This window comes from Phacochoerus africanus, chromosome 7 (assembly GCF_016906955.1).
Source record: "Phacochoerus africanus isolate WHEZ1 chromosome 7, ROS_Pafr_v1, whole genome shotgun sequence".
Lineage (NCBI taxonomy): Eukaryota > Metazoa > Chordata > Mammalia > Artiodactyla > Suidae > Phacochoerus > Phacochoerus africanus.
Window position 1 is genome coordinate 86,581,852 of NC_062550.1, and position 19,591 is coordinate 86,601,442.

At 43.1% G+C, this 19,591-nt stretch overlaps 1 protein-coding gene across 3 annotated transcripts in view; it reads right to left on the bottom strand.

Annotated features, from left to right (window-relative positions):
- Positions 1–455: 455 nt before the first annotated feature.
- The window catches only part of UTP20 (UTP20 small subunit processome component), a 100,276-nt gene continuing 81,140 nt past the window's right edge, over positions 456–19,591 (bottom strand). For all 3 annotated transcript variants that reach the window (XM_047788182.1, XM_047788183.1, XM_047788184.1), the window contains 16 exons: positions 19,262–19,403; positions 17,441–17,557; positions 15,724–15,894; positions 15,359–15,490; positions 14,851–14,961; positions 13,010–13,089; positions 12,237–12,306; positions 11,946–12,128; positions 10,391–10,522; positions 9,811–9,943; positions 7,144–7,331; positions 6,121–6,192; positions 4,111–4,374; positions 3,779–3,905; positions 1,555–1,700; positions 456–779 (listed from right to left, as the gene is read on the bottom strand). In XM_047788182.1, the coding sequence (XP_047644138.1) occupies positions 624–779; positions 1,555–1,700; positions 3,779–3,905; positions 4,111–4,374; positions 6,121–6,192; positions 7,144–7,331; positions 9,811–9,943; positions 10,391–10,522; positions 11,946–12,128; positions 12,237–12,306; positions 13,010–13,089; positions 14,851–14,961; positions 15,359–15,490; positions 15,724–15,894; positions 17,441–17,557; positions 19,262–19,403 (2,224 nt within the window). In that variant the 3' untranslated portion in view covers positions 456–623. The remainder of the gene's footprint in view (positions 780–1,554; positions 1,701–3,778; positions 3,906–4,110; positions 4,375–6,120; positions 6,193–7,143; positions 7,332–9,810; positions 9,944–10,390; positions 10,523–11,945; positions 12,129–12,236; positions 12,307–13,009; positions 13,090–14,850; positions 14,962–15,358; positions 15,491–15,723; positions 15,895–17,440; positions 17,558–19,261; positions 19,404–19,591) is intronic.

Sequence of the window (19,591 nt, forward strand, 5' to 3'; positions counted from 1 at the left end):
AGTGGGGCTTATCCCTCTATAGAGACCACTTTCTGTTTTAGTTTTCATATCCGACAGGGCAACCTTCTTATTCTCCTTTTTTAAGAACATCATGGTTATTTTTGATTTACTATCTTCCATATAAATTTCAGAATAAGCTTGTTAGGATAATATGAAGAACTTTGGGATTTTGCTCAAATATGCATTTAACCAGTGGGATCCAACTTGGGAAGAACTAGCAACTTAGGACACTGAATCTTCCTATCCATGAGCATGGCAGTACCTCTCCATTTGCGCAGACCTTTCTTAATGCCTTTTGATAAAGCTTTATAATTTCTGCCATAAAGGTACTGTAAATCATTTGACTTATTCCTAACTTTTTCTACATTGTTACCTTGCTACTTTAATGTGTATTTAAAAAAACTTTTTTGAACTATCACTAGCGTCACATGCTTTTTAGACAGAAGATACAGGAGTAGTATAAAATATTTTAATTAAAAAATAAGCACAATTATATTAAACTATATAATATACAATCTATGCCAGACCTTAAATAATAAACCTGCTATGATTTTGGATCAGTGGGTACATCAGAAAGTTCACGTTTTGGAGTAAGGTGAGACAGTGTTATAACAGGGAGCACTTTACTCCACCATTGCTAAATTTTTTAGGCTGTGGCTCTTTTGTCTCTTGGCCTTATATCCTGGACGTAGGAACTCTATCTTTCTCTTCTTTGCTTCACTTTTATTTTTGTGTTTCTTTAGTTTTTTCTTTGCAGCAATATCAGGATTAGTCACAAACTTGAAAAAAGAATAGAAATTTTATATTACTTTTAAAGTAAATGTTAAACCAATAAAAAACGGACCATTTTATTCACCTTAAAACATCACAAATGCAATATATGTCCATTGAAGAAAATCTGGTGCCCCAGCTACAAAGTCCCACTTCTCAAACAACCAATTCCTCTTTCCTCCCTGGGTAAGTCTGACACACATTCATGCACACACCCCTGTTTATTTATTTATTTGTCTTTTTAGGGCCGTACCCAAAGCTGTGGAGGTTCTCAGGCTAGGGGTCGAATCAGAGCTACAGCTGCCAGCCTACGCCACAGGCACGGCAATGCAGGATCCTTAACCCACTGAGCGAGGCCAGGAATCAAATCTGAGTCCTCATGGATACTAGTCGGGTTTGTTGTTGTTTTTTTGTTTTGTTTTTTTTTTTGTCTTTTTGCTATGTCTTGGGCCGCTCCCGAGGCATATGGAGGTTCCCAGGCTAGGGGTCTAATCAGAGCCGTAGCCACCAGCCTACACCAGAGCCACAGCAACGCATGATCCGAGCCACATCTGCAACCTGCACCACAGCTCACGGCAACGCCAGATCATCAACCCACTGAGCAAGGGCAGGGACCGAACCCGCAACCTCATGGTTCCTAGTCGGATTCATTAGCCACTGTGCCACGACGGGAACTCCATTAGTCTGGTTTGTTAATCACTCAGCCATAAAGAGAACTCCACACCCCTGTTTAAAAACAGTTAAGCCTAATGAACATGCCATATTTTCAAACAGCAGACCTACCTCTAAAGCTTTCCTCTTTTTCCGGAGTGCCCTTTTCTCATTAGCCTGTTTCTGTACAGAGGCAAAGGCTAATGAGAAGCTCTCAAGCCCAACCAGCTTTTTCAGTATTTCTATGATTTCCTGGGATAGATTCTTCAGTGAAGGATCTAATCACACAGAAGAGCAGTAATCAGAAACCCGTAGTAAAGGACACGTGAATATGTACAAATCAACAACTTGCAAAATTTAAATTCCCGAGGCATCACTTTGGGCACTTCAACATTAAACAGTGATCTGAAACTAGGCTCTGCATTTCTGAGATGGGAGAACAAGCAGAAGTGTTGGACACAGCACTCCAAGCCACCACCTCATCCAGGATGCAGCAAGAGATCAGAGACCATGAGGCAACTTCCCAGCAGAATCCTGGCTCAGAAGACATTAAAGTAATTTGAGAACTTGACAGAAATGTTTTGGGTTACTTTTATTAACCTGCTCAGCTCTGTGCAGCTGAGGGGAAAAAAGGTAAGTGTGTTTCTCTACGTCCTAATTCAGGGGTCATAGAGGCTTAGCTCTGGCTGTATCCTCTTTTTTGATCAAAGAGCCCTGTGAGAAGCTGACAAAAAGGTATGCTCTCCCATCCGTCCCTGCCTCTCCTTCCCAAATACAAATAAACCACAGATTTCTGCATTCAGTTTCAGGAGAGCTCACACCACCTGTTTGAGATTGCAAGTGTCTTGAAGATAGGGACTGTGCCTTTTCCACCACTGAACCCCCAGTGCCTGGCAAATGTTAGGTGCTCAATAAATGTTGGATGCTGAAAACCAATGCCGACCTAACCTTTACAAGGAAGGAAACTCAAGGTTGTAGGACTAAAATAGCTCCTAATTTTTACTTATTTTTTGACTGAAGGGTATAGACTTAATGTGGGATATCAGTTCTCAGACCAGAGACTGAATCTGGGCCCTAGGCAGAAGCACCAAATTCTAACCACTAGACCACCAAGGGAACTCCCAACAGCTCCTGTTTTGACATTTTTAAAACTCTTAACATCCACTTTACATATCCTCTTTCCAATCACTAACTCCCACTCTTCCTATTATCAAAGAGATTAACTTAGGATCAGTGAGGGAAATATACCAGCGTACAAGGCCAAAAAAAAAAAAAGGGAAAAAAACCCTGAAAATACTTGAACTAGAAAACTTTAATGTTTTTGCCTTATAATTTTTTTTTTTTTGCTTTTTAGTTCCTTTGATAGTATGAACTGCCCAAGTCTTAGGAACTGAGAATTGAGAGAATGGAGGAGAAAGTGGAGATGAAATGTAAAGATTAGCTAAGTTTCTCCAGGCTGTTTATGGTTTTATTTCTAAATTTGTCTCAATTTTTGTTTTTGCTTTTTAGAGCCGTAGCTTCAGCATATGGAAGTTCCCAGGCCAGGGGTTGGATTGGAACTATAGCTGCTGGCCTACCCCACAGCCACAGCAACGAGGGGTCCGAGCTGCATCTCTGACCTACACCACGGCTCATGGCAATGCTGGATCCTTAACCCACTAATCGAGGCCAGGGATTGAACCTGCATCCTCAAGGATGCTAGTCAGATTTGTTTGCGTTGCACCACAGTGGGAACTCCTTGCCTTATAGTTCTTTTTTTTTTTTTTTCCTTGCTGTTTTAGAGCTGTACTCACGGCATACGGCATTTCCCAGGTTAGGGGTCGAATCGGAGCTACAGCTGCTGATCTAAACCACAGCCACAGCAACCAGATCTGAGCTGCGTCTTCGACCTACACCACAGCTCACGGCAACGCCGGATCTTAACCCACTGAATGAGGTCAGGGATTGAACCTGCAACCTCATGGATCCTAGTTGGGTCTGTTAACTGCCAAGCCACGAAGGGACCTCCTTGCCTTATAATTCTTAAGAGGATGTAGACATTTTATTTATTATTGTTCATAACACTATAAGGTTTAGAACCACCCCAATTTAGTTTTCTTTGAGTATTAAATCTATGGTTAGGAGTCAAACATCATCTTTTAGGAGAGAAACATTCATTCCTAGACACGAGAAAGCATATGGGAGAAGACGGTCAAAAATAACACAAATATGCCTTATTTGTTTGCTGTTAACTGTCTTGCTACCTAGCACATTTTCATTCTGAAAACTCCGGCGGAGAGAGAGGACAGAAGGGAAGAAGGAGGCATTCAGGAGAGAAGTGAGGAAGGAAGGCTAACGCCCAAGTGTTCAGAATTACCCTGGTCTGAATAGGTGCTGTTCAGCTCCCGGAACAAAGGAGCGATGATCACTGGGAGATACGGCTTCACCTTGTCCACCCCAAGATCCATGGCTACAGCTCCAAGAAACTTAAAGATGCAAGTTCTCTGAAAGTACAGATCATTTCTCATTTAAGGTTTTCTCTGGTAGCTACAACACAGTTAATTTAGAAAACAGGTCTCTTTGGGGGCAAACTGCTGCAGTTTGGGGTTCAAAAGTTTCTAGAGATTTGGGAGGATAACTCATACCATTAAAATACTTAGAAAAAAGAAAAAAAAGACTACTTTCCGTCATTCTGTACATGCATCGCACCTTTAAGGGGTTTCTTGGTGAATAAGCAGCTTCCAGTTTTGCAATTCGGGTCAACTTCTGAATCAACCACAGCAGCGTGGCTGGCTTGCCAAGCTCTTCCTTCTCATCTGCACAGGCCTTGTGCTCTCCCACATCCTCTCTGGTCATGCCGTCACCTAAAACTTCTTGTTCTTCCACGTCGTCTTTTATGTCACCTTGCTTATCTCCAGAACCAGGTTCCAGTAAATACAAGACTTTGGCTACAAACAACAAATTCTTAACAACCTTAAAAGAAAGTTGGGAGGGGGGGGAGGAGTAAGAATTGGACTCTGACTTCAAAATAAGCAGAAGCTAACACAGGTATTCTACAATTAGGAAATAGAAAACTGGGTATTGCTTTATTGATGACTGCTCCATTTTTTTTTGGGGGGGGGGGATAACTCTTCACTTTTCCTTAGAGTGCATCCAAACCCAATGTCCATGTAACTTTCATCCATTTGGCCTATTTCTATTCATTAAGGTTTCATTGAGTAAATAAACAGCTTCATTCTGGCCCATCTATTTACATTTTTAAAGGGAGCTTACATTCTCATATTCCATTAAATTCCTTCATTCATTCTTCACAGAAGCAACAGTTTCCATTTACTGAACACTTAACTAGAACACTAACAGGCCAGGGCTGCTTTTTTAAAGTCTTATTTATGATAATGGGCTTGTTTTATCGAGTCCTAACTCTGTGTCGTCCAGGAAATCTCTGATGTGGGTATTTCACACCCATTATGTGAAGGAGGAAACCAAGTCGGTTTTGAGTTCCTTCATCATCCTGGCTACCTTAAGAGGAGCTGTGCGCCCAGTGTTGCCCTAAATATGGTGCTCAGAATACCACACACATCCAAGGCTAGCCTGGCCTTCAAGAGTTAATTCCAAGATTATCATTTCCTTCTGGAAGCTGGGCCTCCATGAAGACAGTACCAGATTTGGAGGCCTTTTCCCCTTGTAGCAGCTACTTCACACTGTTAACTCACTCTACGATTAAGGTGAACCAAAGTCCATAATTTCTTTCATCCTGAATCAGTACTAATAAATCTTGTCCTGTCCTGAGTTTGTAGGATTTGTCAGCCTCTATTAAAACTAATACCATGTGAGACTCCACTCATTGTCCAGCCTGGCATAAATTCTTTGGCCCCACTTTGCTCGATCCATTCCTTCCCTCCCGAACCCTGTCATATGATGAAGCATGTTATGTGCTCATTTAAAAAAGAGACAGAAGTATCAAAGTTCATGGCAGACCACCTGAGATCACTTGCAGATACAGCAGTCACTTAGTTTTTAGTGCCAAATCCCTTAATCTATCTTGATCCATTGTCTGTAATGGCTCACAACAGATGTGGTCAAGTGCCTTGCTTATATCCAAACACCACATCCATGTCACCTCATCATCTACCAGCCCAACTGTTTTATCAAAAGGGAAAAACTAAAATGGAGCTGTAGACCAACTATTCGAAAGCAATTTATATTTACTGCACATTTACAAGTGCTTTCTTCCCTATATTTTAATTACAGCTATATTTGATAACATGAAAACACAAGAAGCTCTTTAGTATTAAGGATGGACAATTCTTAGACCTTCCTGTAGCATGACCATTATTGCTTTCTCTTTAGCTTCCAGGGATAAGGGAAGGAAATTCGACATCACAGCTTAATATTAAGACAATCAATGTCCTTCAACGCTTTAGTTGCAATGTGGAGTGGATATGTTAAAAGTAAAGATGAAAAAGATTCACAGCCAGCCTCCCACTGCATCATCTTTCTTGGGAATTTTAAATGGAGCCAGGATTAATCTCAATATAGACCTCAGATTCTATTAGATATATACACATAATTGAACATGTATTTGAGTGTTTACTTTTCATTTAATTCCCCAAGCTTTAACTAGGAAAGAGAAAAAACCAAAAACCAAATGTGAACCTATTCCTATAATGTTGGTAGAATAGGTCTCTTCTATTTAACTGGGAGGGTTATAATACTCACCTGCTCTCCTAGAGATTGATCCAAGAATTTGGAATGCAATTGATGGCAAGACGCTAAGGAGATACTTTTCATCTGGGGAAAGAAAATGGACATTGGCAGGCACAATGCAGGGTATTTGTGATTGCTTTTAAAACACCAACTAGCCATAATAATATGTAATAAAGTAGGAGATTTTGCTCTGAATGACCGATTGTGTAGATCTGGAGAAGGAAGGCTCATGATGAGATATTATGTAACAGTTCCCTTCTCTCTGCCACAAGCATTTTAGCTCAAGGACATGGGATATTTGCAAGCTTCGGGGAGACAGAGATCATAATCCTTTAGATTACTGGTAGACAGCTTGGTAACATTCAAATACTTTTCCTTTTCCCTTCCATTCTCCACTCGTTCAATGTTTAGGGAAGTTCCACTCTGAGCCAGATGTTGTACTGAGCACCAGGAAATCAGAGACAGGTATCACACGTCCTTTAACATTTTCATCAACACCATCTCATTTAGTCAACAAGATTATGAAGGAGGCAGGACAGAGGACAGAGGGTGGTAATATTATTTTCCAGTCCCCCCCTTTTTTTTTCTTAAGGGCTGCACCCGCGGCACATGAAAATTCCCAGGCCGGGGATTAAATCTGACCCACATCACAGCTGCGGCAATGCCAGATCTTTTAACACACTGTGCTGGGCCAGGGATCGAACCTGCACCTCTGCGTCAACCTGAGCAGCTGTAGTCGGATTCTTAACTCACTGCACCACAGCGGGAACTCTTTATCTTCTAGTGTTGATAACTTAAACATATAATGTAAGATAAACATGGTAAATAAGCAAATCAAAAGTCTAGATTGATGGTCTAAAAACTATCTTTGAGGGGGACCCCTCTCTAGTTACTAACGCTCCTATGGATCCACAGGGGCATCAGGTTGACCGGAAGGGTTTCTACCAAGGGCTTGACCCCAAGACAGCGACGTGAACCTGGATGAACATCTCACACAGATTACGAGGGAAGGAAAAGGCCTGAGAGAAAACTTACCTTTTGGTCAAGATCATTTGTGAGGAATCTGATTGCTACTGGTTCTGAGAGTTTCTTTTTGGCTTTTTTAACATTCCGTTTTCTGATGAGTTCCTCTGGTTGGCAAGAGGCAAAGAGCAATCCGAAAACCTGGGCTGCGGTGAGCCAGACCCAGTTGTGCGGATGTCTCAGGTGAGAGTGCACGTGGCCTACAGGAACCAGAACACATTCTCAAGATGTCGCAAGGCCTTCTAGACTGGTGGTAAGCATGACGAGTTCTTGAGCATTTTGCTTGGATTTGGAAACCAGAGATGAACAAAGCTGCCCCTCCTTCCCAGGAGCTCAGGAGAAGTTAGGCGGAGGGACAGGAACAACTAGAGGACCCACTCCCACCACAGGAGATGGCAGGAGAGAGGGCGAGTAAGCCTCAGACAGACAGTCTCTTAAGAGCCAGCTTCAGATTCAAGGAGCTAAGGCAGCATTAACAATTACAATTTCTAAATTGAAATTAAGTATGTAGATGGGTACACACTTGTTTCTCATCATCACTGAAATCAGTGGCTCCTAAAAACGATCATTCATGGAGGTGGTTCTATGTGCCAGGCACAGGCCAAGGCTGTGACACGTATTACTTCCCTTAGACCGCACAACAGTCCCGTGAGGCTCGAGCTGTCATCTCCGTTTCACGGTTCCAGAGGGGCTAAGTAACAGGCCAAGCCAATAGGCAGAACCAAGCTTGGACCCCAGCTCAACCTGGCCCCAAAGCTTGTCCTTTTAAATATGACCTCTTAAAATATCTTTAGGATGATCCCTTAAAGCTTATGCTACAGGGCCACTCTCCATATACCACACTTGGAAAGAACAGCAGAAAAGCCTTGTGGTGTCAGGGGACAGCACTGAAATTCTAGATGACCCATGTCATATCTGAGTTACAGTCTATGCTGATCTATTTCATGAAAATGGTGTTGCTTTTTTTTTTTTTTTTTTTTTTTGCTTTTTAGGCCCCCAGGTTAGGGGTCGAATTGGAGCTGTAGCTGCCAGCCTATGCCACAGCCATAGCAACTCGGGATCCAAGCCACATTTGCGACCTACACCAGAACTCATGGTAACGCCAGATCCCCGACCCTCTGAGCGAGGCCAGGGATCGAACCCACATCCTCATGTTTTCTAGTCAGATTCGTTTCCGCTGCGCCACAATGGGCCCTCCCAAGATGGTTTTACTTTTGTTCCACATGAACCTCTGTAATAATCTCAGTGGAGCCGTGTTAGAGTAGGCTCTGCAGTAACTTAGAAAAAGGATTATTTCTCATAAAATCGTGAGTTCTCTTATAAAACAGGTGGGTATTTAAAGCATTCATTGCAATGCCTATTTCCTACTGACTAATCGAAACTAAAATGTTAAATAAAAAATTTCAGGATCTTATTTTCCTTCTTTTTTTTTTGTCTTTTGGCCTTTTCTAGAGCCGCTCCCACGGCATGTGGAGGTTCCCAGGCTAGGAGTCTAATCGGAGCTGTAGCTGCCAGACTACACCACAGCAACAGCCACATCAGATCCGAGCCACATCTGTGACCTACACCACAGCTCATGGCAACGCTGGATCGTTAACCCACTGAGCAAGGGCAGGGATCGAACCCACAACCTCATGGTTCCTAGTCGGATTCGTTAACCACTGTGCCACAACGGGAACTCCTCATTCTTTCTTTTTTATTTTGCTTTTTAAGGCTGCACCCACAACACACAGAAGTTCCCATGCTAGGGGTCTAATTGGAGCTACAGCTACCAGCCTACACCACAGCTCTCACGGCAATGCCAGGGATTGAACCCTCATCCTCATGGATCCTAGCCAGGTTCATTAACTGCTGAGCCATGAAAGGAACTCCGGGGTCTTACTTTTCATTTAGAGTTTATATATAACTTAAATATCCCGCAAAAGTGAAATGGTTGAGTAAGTTATGGCACATTTACATGATGGATTATTTATAGCCATTTAAAAGGATATCTACTAAATATATTATAATATATAATATGCTTACCTGGTATGGAATTACGCAACCTCAAAAAAACCCTATGGCTATTTGACGAAAAGAAGACTGGATGGAAATACGCAACAAATTATCAAGTAGCAAGAAGGACTGGGAAATTTCCTTTCTTTTACTCCCTCATAAGTAATATTCTTTCTTATTTATAAATGAAATACATTACTTATAAGGATGTGTGTGTGTATATATACATACCCTCATATATAACTGTCTATATATATATTTGTTATTTGTTTTTCCCCAGTTGTTATTGTTACTTGTTTTTTTTCCCAGAAAGAAATATTTTCACTGTAATCAATCTGAAAGGGCCTTTTAAATTTCTCATGAACCTTTCCCCTGACATTTTATACATCCAATGTGTTTATTTTTAGATTGATTGACTGATTTTGCTCTTTAGGGCCACACCCATGGCATAGGGAGGTTCCCAGGCTAGAGGTTTAATCAGAGCTACAGCTGCCACAGCCACAAAAACGCCAGATCCGAACCATGTGTGACCTACACCACGGCTCACGGCAACGCCGGATCCTTAACCCACTGAGCAAGGCCAGGGATCGAACCCGCAACCTCATGGTTCCTAGCTGGATTCGTTTTCACTGCGCCATGGCGGGAACTCCTATTTTTAGATTTAAATAAAGAAGAAATACTTACTCCAGATTTTACTTAGAGTCTCAGAGGGCTTGGTAAACTGAACAATATTACATTCCTTGATGAGTTTACTTATCAGTGTAAGAAAACTAAACAGAAGGCGATCTGCAGCTTTTTCTTCAGTCTCTTCCATGATCTAAAAATAGGAGGAATGTTAAATCAATTAGGACAATAATTTCAAAGTATCTGATGGACTTTTTTTACTCTAGCATGTAAATTTACATCAGGGGTTCTCAACCTCAATACTACTGACATTTTGGGTCAGATAATCCTTTGTGTTGGGGGGCTGCCCCGTGCACTTGGCCTCTCCTCACTAGAGGACAATAGCACCTCTCTACCCTCCGGTTGTGACAAGCAAAAATGTCTTCAGATATTGCTAAATGTCCCCTTGGGGACAACACTGTGCTGCTTAGGAAACTTTGATTGTTATGTACTATGGAAGATTACTTTAACCACTGAGTTCTTGTTTTTATTAACAAAAAAACGCTTCTAAAGACAAATAATATTTAACCTGTTAGCTATACCACCTCAAGTAAAAAGAAAAACTATTAAAAAAAGTTTTATTCCTTAGCAAATAACTTACATCTGTAAAGTTTTCAGGATCAATTTCCTTTTCAATCACAGGGAGAACAGTTCCAAGTCTTCTCTCAAAAGTGACTCCTTCGCTTTCCACAAACAATCCACAAATCAGGGCAGCTAGTTGTCTATTTAAGCTCTACACAAAATAAACCAACATAAGACAATATCAGCCCACCCTGGGAAGCTGTCCATTTCTAAAACTATAAAATGAAGAGAGGCATGACTCTGTCCTCAATAGTTCTTTATGATACTAGAAATCCACAGAATGTGGATTTTTGGTGGCTAACATGAAAAACAGAGAGAAATATTCACACCCCAGAACAACTTTTTTTTTTTTTTTTTTGGCTGTACCCGTGGCACGTGTAAGTTCCCGGGCCAGGGACTGAACCTGTGCCACAGTAGTGACCCAAGCCACTGCAGTGACAATGCCAAATCCTTAACCTGGTGCTCCACAAGAGAACTCTCAGAACAACATTTTTTTATTTTTATTTTTTGCTTTTTAGGGCCACACCTGTAGCTATAGAGGTTCCCAGGCTAGGGGCTGAATTGGAGCTACAGCTGCTGGTCTATACCATAGCCACAGCAACACCAGATCTGAGCCATGTGTGTGACCTACACCACAGCTGACGGCCATGCCGGATCCCCAACGCACTGAGTGAGGCCAGGGATGGAACCCGCATCCTCTTGGATACTAGTCAGATCTGTTTCTGCTGCGCCACAACGAGAACTCCTCAGAACAACATTTTTAAAAAGTGGTATTCACCATTATCCACAGACTAACACATTTTTTTCTCATTTTAAATTAAAAAAAAAAAAAGGAAGACGTTTCATGCCCCTTCCCCCCTTTCTGACTTTAATACTTAAAGCCAGTATTAAGATACTATGTATGTTTATATTCCACAAAGATGGGCCCGTGACAATGGGGGCAGAGTCAGCAAGTGGATATAATCACTGGCAAAAATTTACACTCCATAGTTCCCATTGTGGCTCAATAAGTTAAGAACCCGACTAGTATCCATGAGGATGTGGGTCTGATCCGTGGCCTTGCTCAGTGAGTTAAAGGATCTAGTGTTACCATGAGCTGCAGAGGTAGGCTGCAGATGTGGCTTGGATCTGGTGTGGCTGTGGCTGTGGCTGTGGCGTAGGCCGGCAGCTACAGCTGATTTGGCCCTTAGCCTGGGAACTTCCATATGCCGCAGGTGCAGGCATTAAAAAAAAAAAAAAAAAATCACTATAAATCAAATAGCAAAATTGGAAACAAATATATTCATCAATGGGGACTGCCTGAGGAAGTTATAATACCTTCATGTAATGAAGTAACGAGGTGACATGAACCATGCAGTGGGAATACAGGTGATTTTTAGCTACTCTTTTATAACTTCTTAGACTTTCTGAAATCTTACCCTAAGAATATATTATTACCCACAATTAAATACAAACAACACAGCTATTTGGGAAAAATTAATTCAACGATGTATGTATAATACGTATTCTTACTCAAAGCATGAACACTAAAAGCTCAGACTTTTCTTTGAAATATGACTAAAAGCAACTCAAACCTTCTTGGCCCCAAACCAGGTAGTAACCATACTGAAGAGCCAATCTTTCTTCTCAAGGCTGATTTTACTGAGTAAGGATTTGATTGCCATGGATGCCATCTTTTTACACGAGGCAGAGTCATCGTTCACCATCATTAGACAAAGAGGAATAAAGAACATGCCACAGTTCTCGTGGAGCAGTCCCTGAAAGGAGACAGAAGCTCATGAGCACACTCAGATTGGACCGTGGGCTCCCAGGGCTCACGGGAGCCAGAGCCAGCAAACACGGTTTGTCTCTGTGATTTGTGGTACCTGAGGGAATGTGTCAAAGAGATAAGCGATCATTTCCAAGGCGGACTCTCTCCCGGTCTCGTGTTCATAACTAGGGGAAGAAGATTAGAAGGACTTGTTAGTAACTTTAAATTTAGCAATAATTGTTTTTAAGGATTTAAAACACTGTCTCGAGGTGCCAGTGTATTTCTTAAAAAGTGGAAAAAAAAAAAACCCTCCATTTTCCCAATCTTAAAACATGTACTTAATTACTGTTTATTTTATTTTTATTTATTTTTTTGTCTTTTTGCCATTTCTTGGGCCGCTCCGGCAGCATATGGAGGTTCCCAGGCTAGGGGTCGAATCAGAGCTGTAGCCACCGGCCTATGCCAGAGCCACAGCAACTCGGGATCCGAGCCGCATCTGCGACCTGCACCACAGCTCACGGCAATGCTGGATCGTTAACCCACTGAGCAAGGGCAGGGATCGAACCCGCATCCTCATGGTTCCTAGTCAGATTCGTTAACCACTGCGCCACGACGGCAACTCCTATTTTTAAACATAATTTTGTTAAATTTTTACCATACTCCCAAATGGACTCTAATGACAACCAATGGTCATGCTGAATTGAAAAGCAACTTGCAGAACTGCTATATGAAGCCATGCGCAAGGCTCGACAAGTCAGTGATTCATATGACAGCATCCTCGGAGATGGGCCATCGCGGTTCAGCTTTGTTCTTTTCAAGAGAGCCAACACTTTGAAAGGAGCGAAGAACCTACCCCACTGCCCTGTGTAGCTTATGGCTTCAACTTACTTCAGCTGAGCAAGCATGAATTCCAAGTTTGGTCTCAATTTGTCACCCAGAGGATAATCAAGAATGTATTTCAGAAAAACCTAGAAACAGAAGTCACACAGGAGATTATTTGGATCCTGTCTCTCCAGGATTCCTCTTTCCTGAGCTGCTTTCTGGGACGCACAAAGCCCTTTCAGAAAGGTGATCCGTTAGGCGAGGTCTGCCTCCGGAGTCAATAACTGTGCCCTCGGCTCTCTTCCCACTTTGCTTCCTCGGGTCCTAAGAGGCAACTAGCATGGCTGGTTAGGCCTCCGAATCTCAGCCTGCACGCGGGCAGCTCCTCTCTCTGACAGGAGGCTGTGCTGGACTGGGAATGGACTGCAATTCAACCCCGAATTTCCTCTGAAATAAGCATAACAATTATGTGATCATAATACTAACTATTGCACTTCCTAATGGCACTGGGTTAAGTGTTCCCCAGTTGGTTTTTCATGATTTCCTTAGGAAGCAGGTGACATCATCCCATTTTACAGATGACGAGAATGACGCTGGCACAGAGAGTAACTTTGCTCAGGTGACAGGGCCAGAATGTCATGCCTTGTCTCTCTGCATCCAAGGGCTCTGCTTTTAAACTATATTATTCAGCTTCCTTTATTCATAAACGGTCAGTACCAAGCACATCACCAAGCTGTCCAAGGCCTGTTTTTCTCCAACCATAAAATGGTGGTACTATTTCTTTCGAATGATAGTTACAAATAGAAACCAGGTATGTAAATAAAGTCCTGGACGTGCTGCTGATGCTTCATAAATAGCAGCTGGCCCTCCTTCTTCCAAAATAAGTTCACTTTGTCTAAAGACGACCTTGGCAGCCCCAATCCTCCTTTAATTCTGAGTTCATATTTCCAGTTCAGACCCTTCCACCTCCCGGGGTGACATACGCACAGATCAGGGATGGGCACACTTACGAACACAAAGCTGCTAATGTCACTGCTCTGCCTGCTGACTTCAAGAGCTTCTGGTTATTCTTAGATGAAAGCGCTAAATCTGCCACAAGACCACAAGGTCTTGTTTCATCTGGCCCCCTCCCCCACCTCATTCAACTCACTGAACTCCCTCAATAAGCTAAGCTCTTGTCCACCTCAAGGCTTATCTTCCTTAGCCTGTGAAACTAAGCCTTATTCTTCCAAATTTTGCTTACATGCCAACCCTCAGGAAAGCTTTCCCCGACTCTCACACCAAGGTGATTCTCCACCTTGTCATATGCTTCTCCATGTTTTGTCAATTGTAAGGAGCAGTTTTTTATATTTTAACATATCCGAAATTGGGATGTGTCTTATAACTGATGCCATCTTACCACTGTGTCACGGTTTTTTTTCTTTGAGGTATGTAAGTAATGGTGTATTTTCTAAGCGATGAAATGTGACAGTACTTTTTCCTCCAGGCATCCCCAAGTGGATGTCTGTAATTAAATAACCATGTTCGCTTTGCACATACTTGCTAGAGGATAGACAGGCACTATGCAAATTTTGTTAACCACTCTTCCAGCAACACCAGGGACACACTGATATGCATGAAGTGGTCAATGACTGGACGAATGGAAAGAAATCTTTGCTGCAGAAGGGAAACCTATTTCTCCGTCCATCTGAAACATGCCACATATGGGCTACATTTAAAATGCTCCTTACACTCAAAAATGTCCTTACACTCTGGGTATGAATGGGTTCCTGAGTCTCAGGATAAAGCAACATGAGGACACAAAGTCATCCTCAGAATTCAGTCAGTGTTGACATCTTTCTACCTAAAGACCAAACAGAGAAGGCACCGCCCAGCCCTTGCTAAGGGAATACGCTCTGTCTACAAACCTGTCTGCACTGGACTCGGACAGGTTCACTCTGTGCAGAAATTGCCAACTTGGATACCTTCCGCATGACATCATCAATTTCTGGGACCAACAACTTTCTTGATAAAATGGCCTAAAATACAAAAAGAAAAGACATACTCAGGTCATGTTTTACTGCATACGGCCTGATGTTTGCTAAGCTGACCTGATGTCAGCTGTCAGGCAGTTTTCAAATATAATGGAAATATCTCCAAAAGAAAAAGAACATGAACTTTAAAAATGGTTAAAAATTGTTAATTTTATGATACATACGAGTAGAGTGCCTGCATTTGTACAGAATTCTCTGGAAGTTTAATACGGAGCTCACGTTCAAGTATTTTAATAAGATATATTAATGTATAATTAATTAACCCAAATCATAATAATCCTAAAGTCTACAGCTAGTCAAAATACTATATATTCCATGTTATTCTAAACATCTGACATGAGGCTCATAAACAGTACAATCCACCATTCTGGGGACACCATACCTTCAGAAGACCGAATGCGGTGGCTTGTCTTGAAATATCATACATGTCCTCCTCAGCGTATGCAAGTAGAACCTGGAGCTGCTTTTCAGTTATCCGGTACGACTTCACTTTCTTCACAAGTATGGTCACACACTGCAAGTTACAACAGCGAAGTTAACAGGCACGACACCCCGTAAGTCGGCAGCCAGCGGAATGATAAGGACTCAATACAACATCAAGCTTTTCCACATAGCATAATAACACTCTGGCCTTAGCAAATTCATCTGGAAGAAATTTTGACCAAGACCACAAAGGATGCTAAGGAAAATTAACTTTGATGTTAATCTTAGTCCTGCCTTTCCCAAGTGCAAGCAGAAACACCTCACCTTGAAACAGTTTACCACTAAGTGGAAGTTCTGGCCCCTGGCAGCACCCAGTCTGGCATAGTCCTTCAGCAAAAGGAAAAGGTGTTTTGTCAGCTGTTCTGCTTTCGTTTCTATGGAAGGCAGGGGGAACCTCAAGACCCAGATCAGACACTGCAGAGCACCTGTGATCACCTGAAAAACAAAACCCAAACCGATCTACTTGTGAAGTGACCAAACCCAAGAGTCCGGCACCTGAGGCTGTGTGGGCTCTAAGCAGCCCAGGAGACGGGACGCAACGCTCTGCTCAGCCTGCTCAGGAGGAAATGTGCTAAAAGGGTCAGAAGATAGAGGAAAGCTTCCTGGCCCCTGTGGTAGAACTCACGGCTTCTCCATAGCAAGGGAAGGTATTTCCCAAGCGAATGAGACAAGGTGCTCACTAAACACATTCTTTTTTTGTTTGTTTGTTTTCCTTTTTGGGGCCATACCTGTGGCATATGGAAGTTCCTGGGCAAGGGGCTGAATCGGAGCTGCACCTGAGGCCTAAGCCACAGCTATAACACCAGACCTGAGCTACATCTGTGACCTATGCCATAGCTTGGAGCAATGCCGGATTCTGAACCCACTTGAGCAAGGCCAGGGATCGAACCTGAATCCTCATGGAGACTACGCCAGGTTCCTAACCCAATGAGCCAGGTTCCTAACGCCAGGTTCCTAACCCAATGAGCCACAAGCTCTGATTTTCTTAACCTATTAGGATAAATGATTGGATGGGAAGGTTAATTTTAGCATTTGAGAAATAAATGCTAATTATAAATGACTTAAATTTTCTAGAATAGTACCTCAATTTAAACACAAGGCACACACACTACAGAGTATTAGAGATATAACGTTAAAAAGGATGCCATTCCTCATGTAAGGAGCAGACAGGTGACCCAGAAATTAAGCACAGGAACTATGATATAGTTAAATGTTGTGCATTTTTGTGGGGGGGGAAAAATAATAAATAAAAAGCGTCGGCACCAAGTGATAACAAAATAATCCCTGAACCTCCAGGCAGAACCTTCAACACTACCAGCTGCTTCACCTGGTTCAGCTGCACCCAACTGGCCCCGATGGACTGGCTGCTGGGGTGGCCTTATGGGCTGGATTCAGTGAAGACAGGAAAGCACCCAGCAGTCAGTAAGACCAGGGCTTCGATTCCGGCTCTGCAGCTTTATTACCCGTTTGACCACAGAGATGTCCCTTAACCTCTCAGCACCTTCGCTGTAAAACAGGCAACCTGGGAAAGTGGGAAAGGTGTGGGCTTTGGAGTCTGACAGACTGAGGCTCACATCCGAGATCTGTGACATGGGCCAAGTGGCTCGGCCTGAGGCCTGGATCTCTCATCTACGGAAGAGAAGCGGGAATACACGCTTCATGAGTTATGAGGATTCGCAGCTGTGTGCACTGGTGACAAGGATGACGATGATGAGGTGATGATTACTGCCTTGGGGACAGCACCGCTCGCCCTCATGAAGCTGTTATGAAGATCAAATGAAGTAAGTCTTGTACCCAGAAGGGCTTTTACGAATGTTAAGAGCTATCCATGATTGTTAAATTGCTGTGAAGGGAACAATTTGATGCAGGTGGTTCATGATGTTATAAATCTCTCTTAAAAATCATCTTGGGAAGCACAAGCCTAGACAGAAGTTCTAGGTACTCCGCACAGCACATCTCCTGTGAAGGAACAGATACTCACCTTCACGTCCATGGCGCCCAGGCAGTCTATGAGGAGAGACACAAAAGGATCCAACATTTCCAGAACGTGTTCACTTGAAGACTTGACCTTGGAAGTCTTCAAGCTAAGATGCAACAGCTAAAAGATTCAGAAAGAGATACATCACACCAGCTGCCTATAAGAGCAAATGAGTGGGGGAGTTCCCGTCGTGGCGCAGTGGTTAACGAATCTGATTAGCAACCATGAGGTTTCGGGTTCGGTCCCTGCCCTTGCTCAGTGAGTTAAGGATCCGGCGTTGCCATGAGCTGTGGTGTAGGTTGCAGACGCGGCTTGGATCCTGCGTTGCTGTGGCTCTGGCGTAGGCCGGTGGCTACAGCTCTGATTGGACCCCTAGCCTGGGAACCTCCACATGCCGCTGGAGCAGCCCAAGAAATAGCAAAAATAGACGACAAAAAAAAAAAAAGAGCAAATGAGTGAGGTAAAGGTGAGATGATTTTTTAAAGAGACAAATGTGAAAGAGTAAGATACTTCTATTTGAAATTGTAAAATGTTTGAAGAAAGGGGAGCTGCCTGAGTAATCTCAGGAAGTGGAGAAGGTGGGAGCTCACCCTGCAGCTGAGATGAACTGAATTCTAAGTTCATTTACCAAATGGTTACTATTCAGCATCTACTTTGATTCCAGGCACTGGCTTGGCATAAAGAAGTGGCAATAACCAAGACGGGCAGCTCTGATGCATCATAGCCAGGATGACAGACTCTGGGAAATAATTAACTACAAACGCAGGGTGCTTTGAGGGTTCTGTGGGGACCTGGGCAGAGGGAGGAGTGGAGGGTGAGGTCCTGGAAGGGAAAAGTGTGGTGACTTTAGAGAACTGAAGGGAGGGCACTCATGGCTGGGACACAAGTTGGAGTGTCACAGCGTGAGGCCACGCCCTTGTGGAGCAAATGAAAGACGGAGCGCTCTCCTGGAAAATGGGAGCCGATGAAGGATTAGAAGTATATATAAGTGTTTTTTTTTGTGTTGTTTTGTTTTCTTAGGGCCACAACTGTGGCATATGGAGGTTCCCAGGCTAGGGGTCGAATAGGAGCCATAGCTGCTGGCCTATGCCACAGCCACAGCCACGCCAGATCCAAGCCATGTTGACGGCCTATACCACAGCTCACGGCAACACTGGCTCCTTAACCCACTGAGCAAGGCCAGGGGTCGAACCTGCGTTCTAATGGATACTGGTTGGGTTCTTAACCTGCTGAGCCACAAGAGGAACTCCCAAATGCATATTTTTATTTTTTATATTTTTATCTTTTTAGGGCCACACCTCTGGCACAGGGAGGTTCCCAGGTTAGGGGTTGAATTGGAGTTGTAGCCGCTGGCCTACACTACAGCCACGCCAGATCTGAGCTGAGTCTGTGACCTACACCACAGCTCACAGAAACTCCAGGTCCTTAATCCACTGATCAAGGCCAGGGATTGAACCTGCATCCTCATGGCTACTAGTCAGATTCAGCTCCACTGAGCCACAACGGGAACTCCCCAAAATGTGTATTTTTAAAAGCTTACCATCTCTAAAAAAAAATTCAGAGTAGTTCAGATGTGCACACTCATAGTCAAAGCAACAGTGAAAGCAAAGTAAATATCAGAAGAATTCCTTCTGAGACAGTTAAATCACCAAAGTAGTATCAGAGGATAAATAGTAAATGGACAAATGCCCCTTAAAAAAATTCCATACTTTACTTAGGGTAAAGCATTTCCAGTGGAAATGAGCAGCACTGGAAATTCAGCAGAGGATTAACAGGCACAGACTTGCTGTGGGCAGCAAGCCTCACTTCAAGGTTAATTCTTACCCGAAGCCCAGACTCAATAAATATGTGCATGTTGGTTTTCTTGCTCACAACAGCTTTCTGCCCGCCTCGAACTGGAGTTGGGGGAAGCAGAAGACAGCTCTGGGGTGGCAGACGTGGATCTGGAGCAGGGGCTGCGGGATTTCTGTCAATCAAAGGAAATGAAAGCACACTGTGTGCTGCATCCCCGGAAGCTACTGTAGCCCTTTCTGATGAGAGGCCGGCACCAAAAAATGTGCTGTTTGCTGTAGGGCATTTCCTCCCTTAACCACAAGGTACAGAAGAGATGATGAGGTTGCTGAACAAAGTTTCTAGAACCCCAGAAAGAGAGGT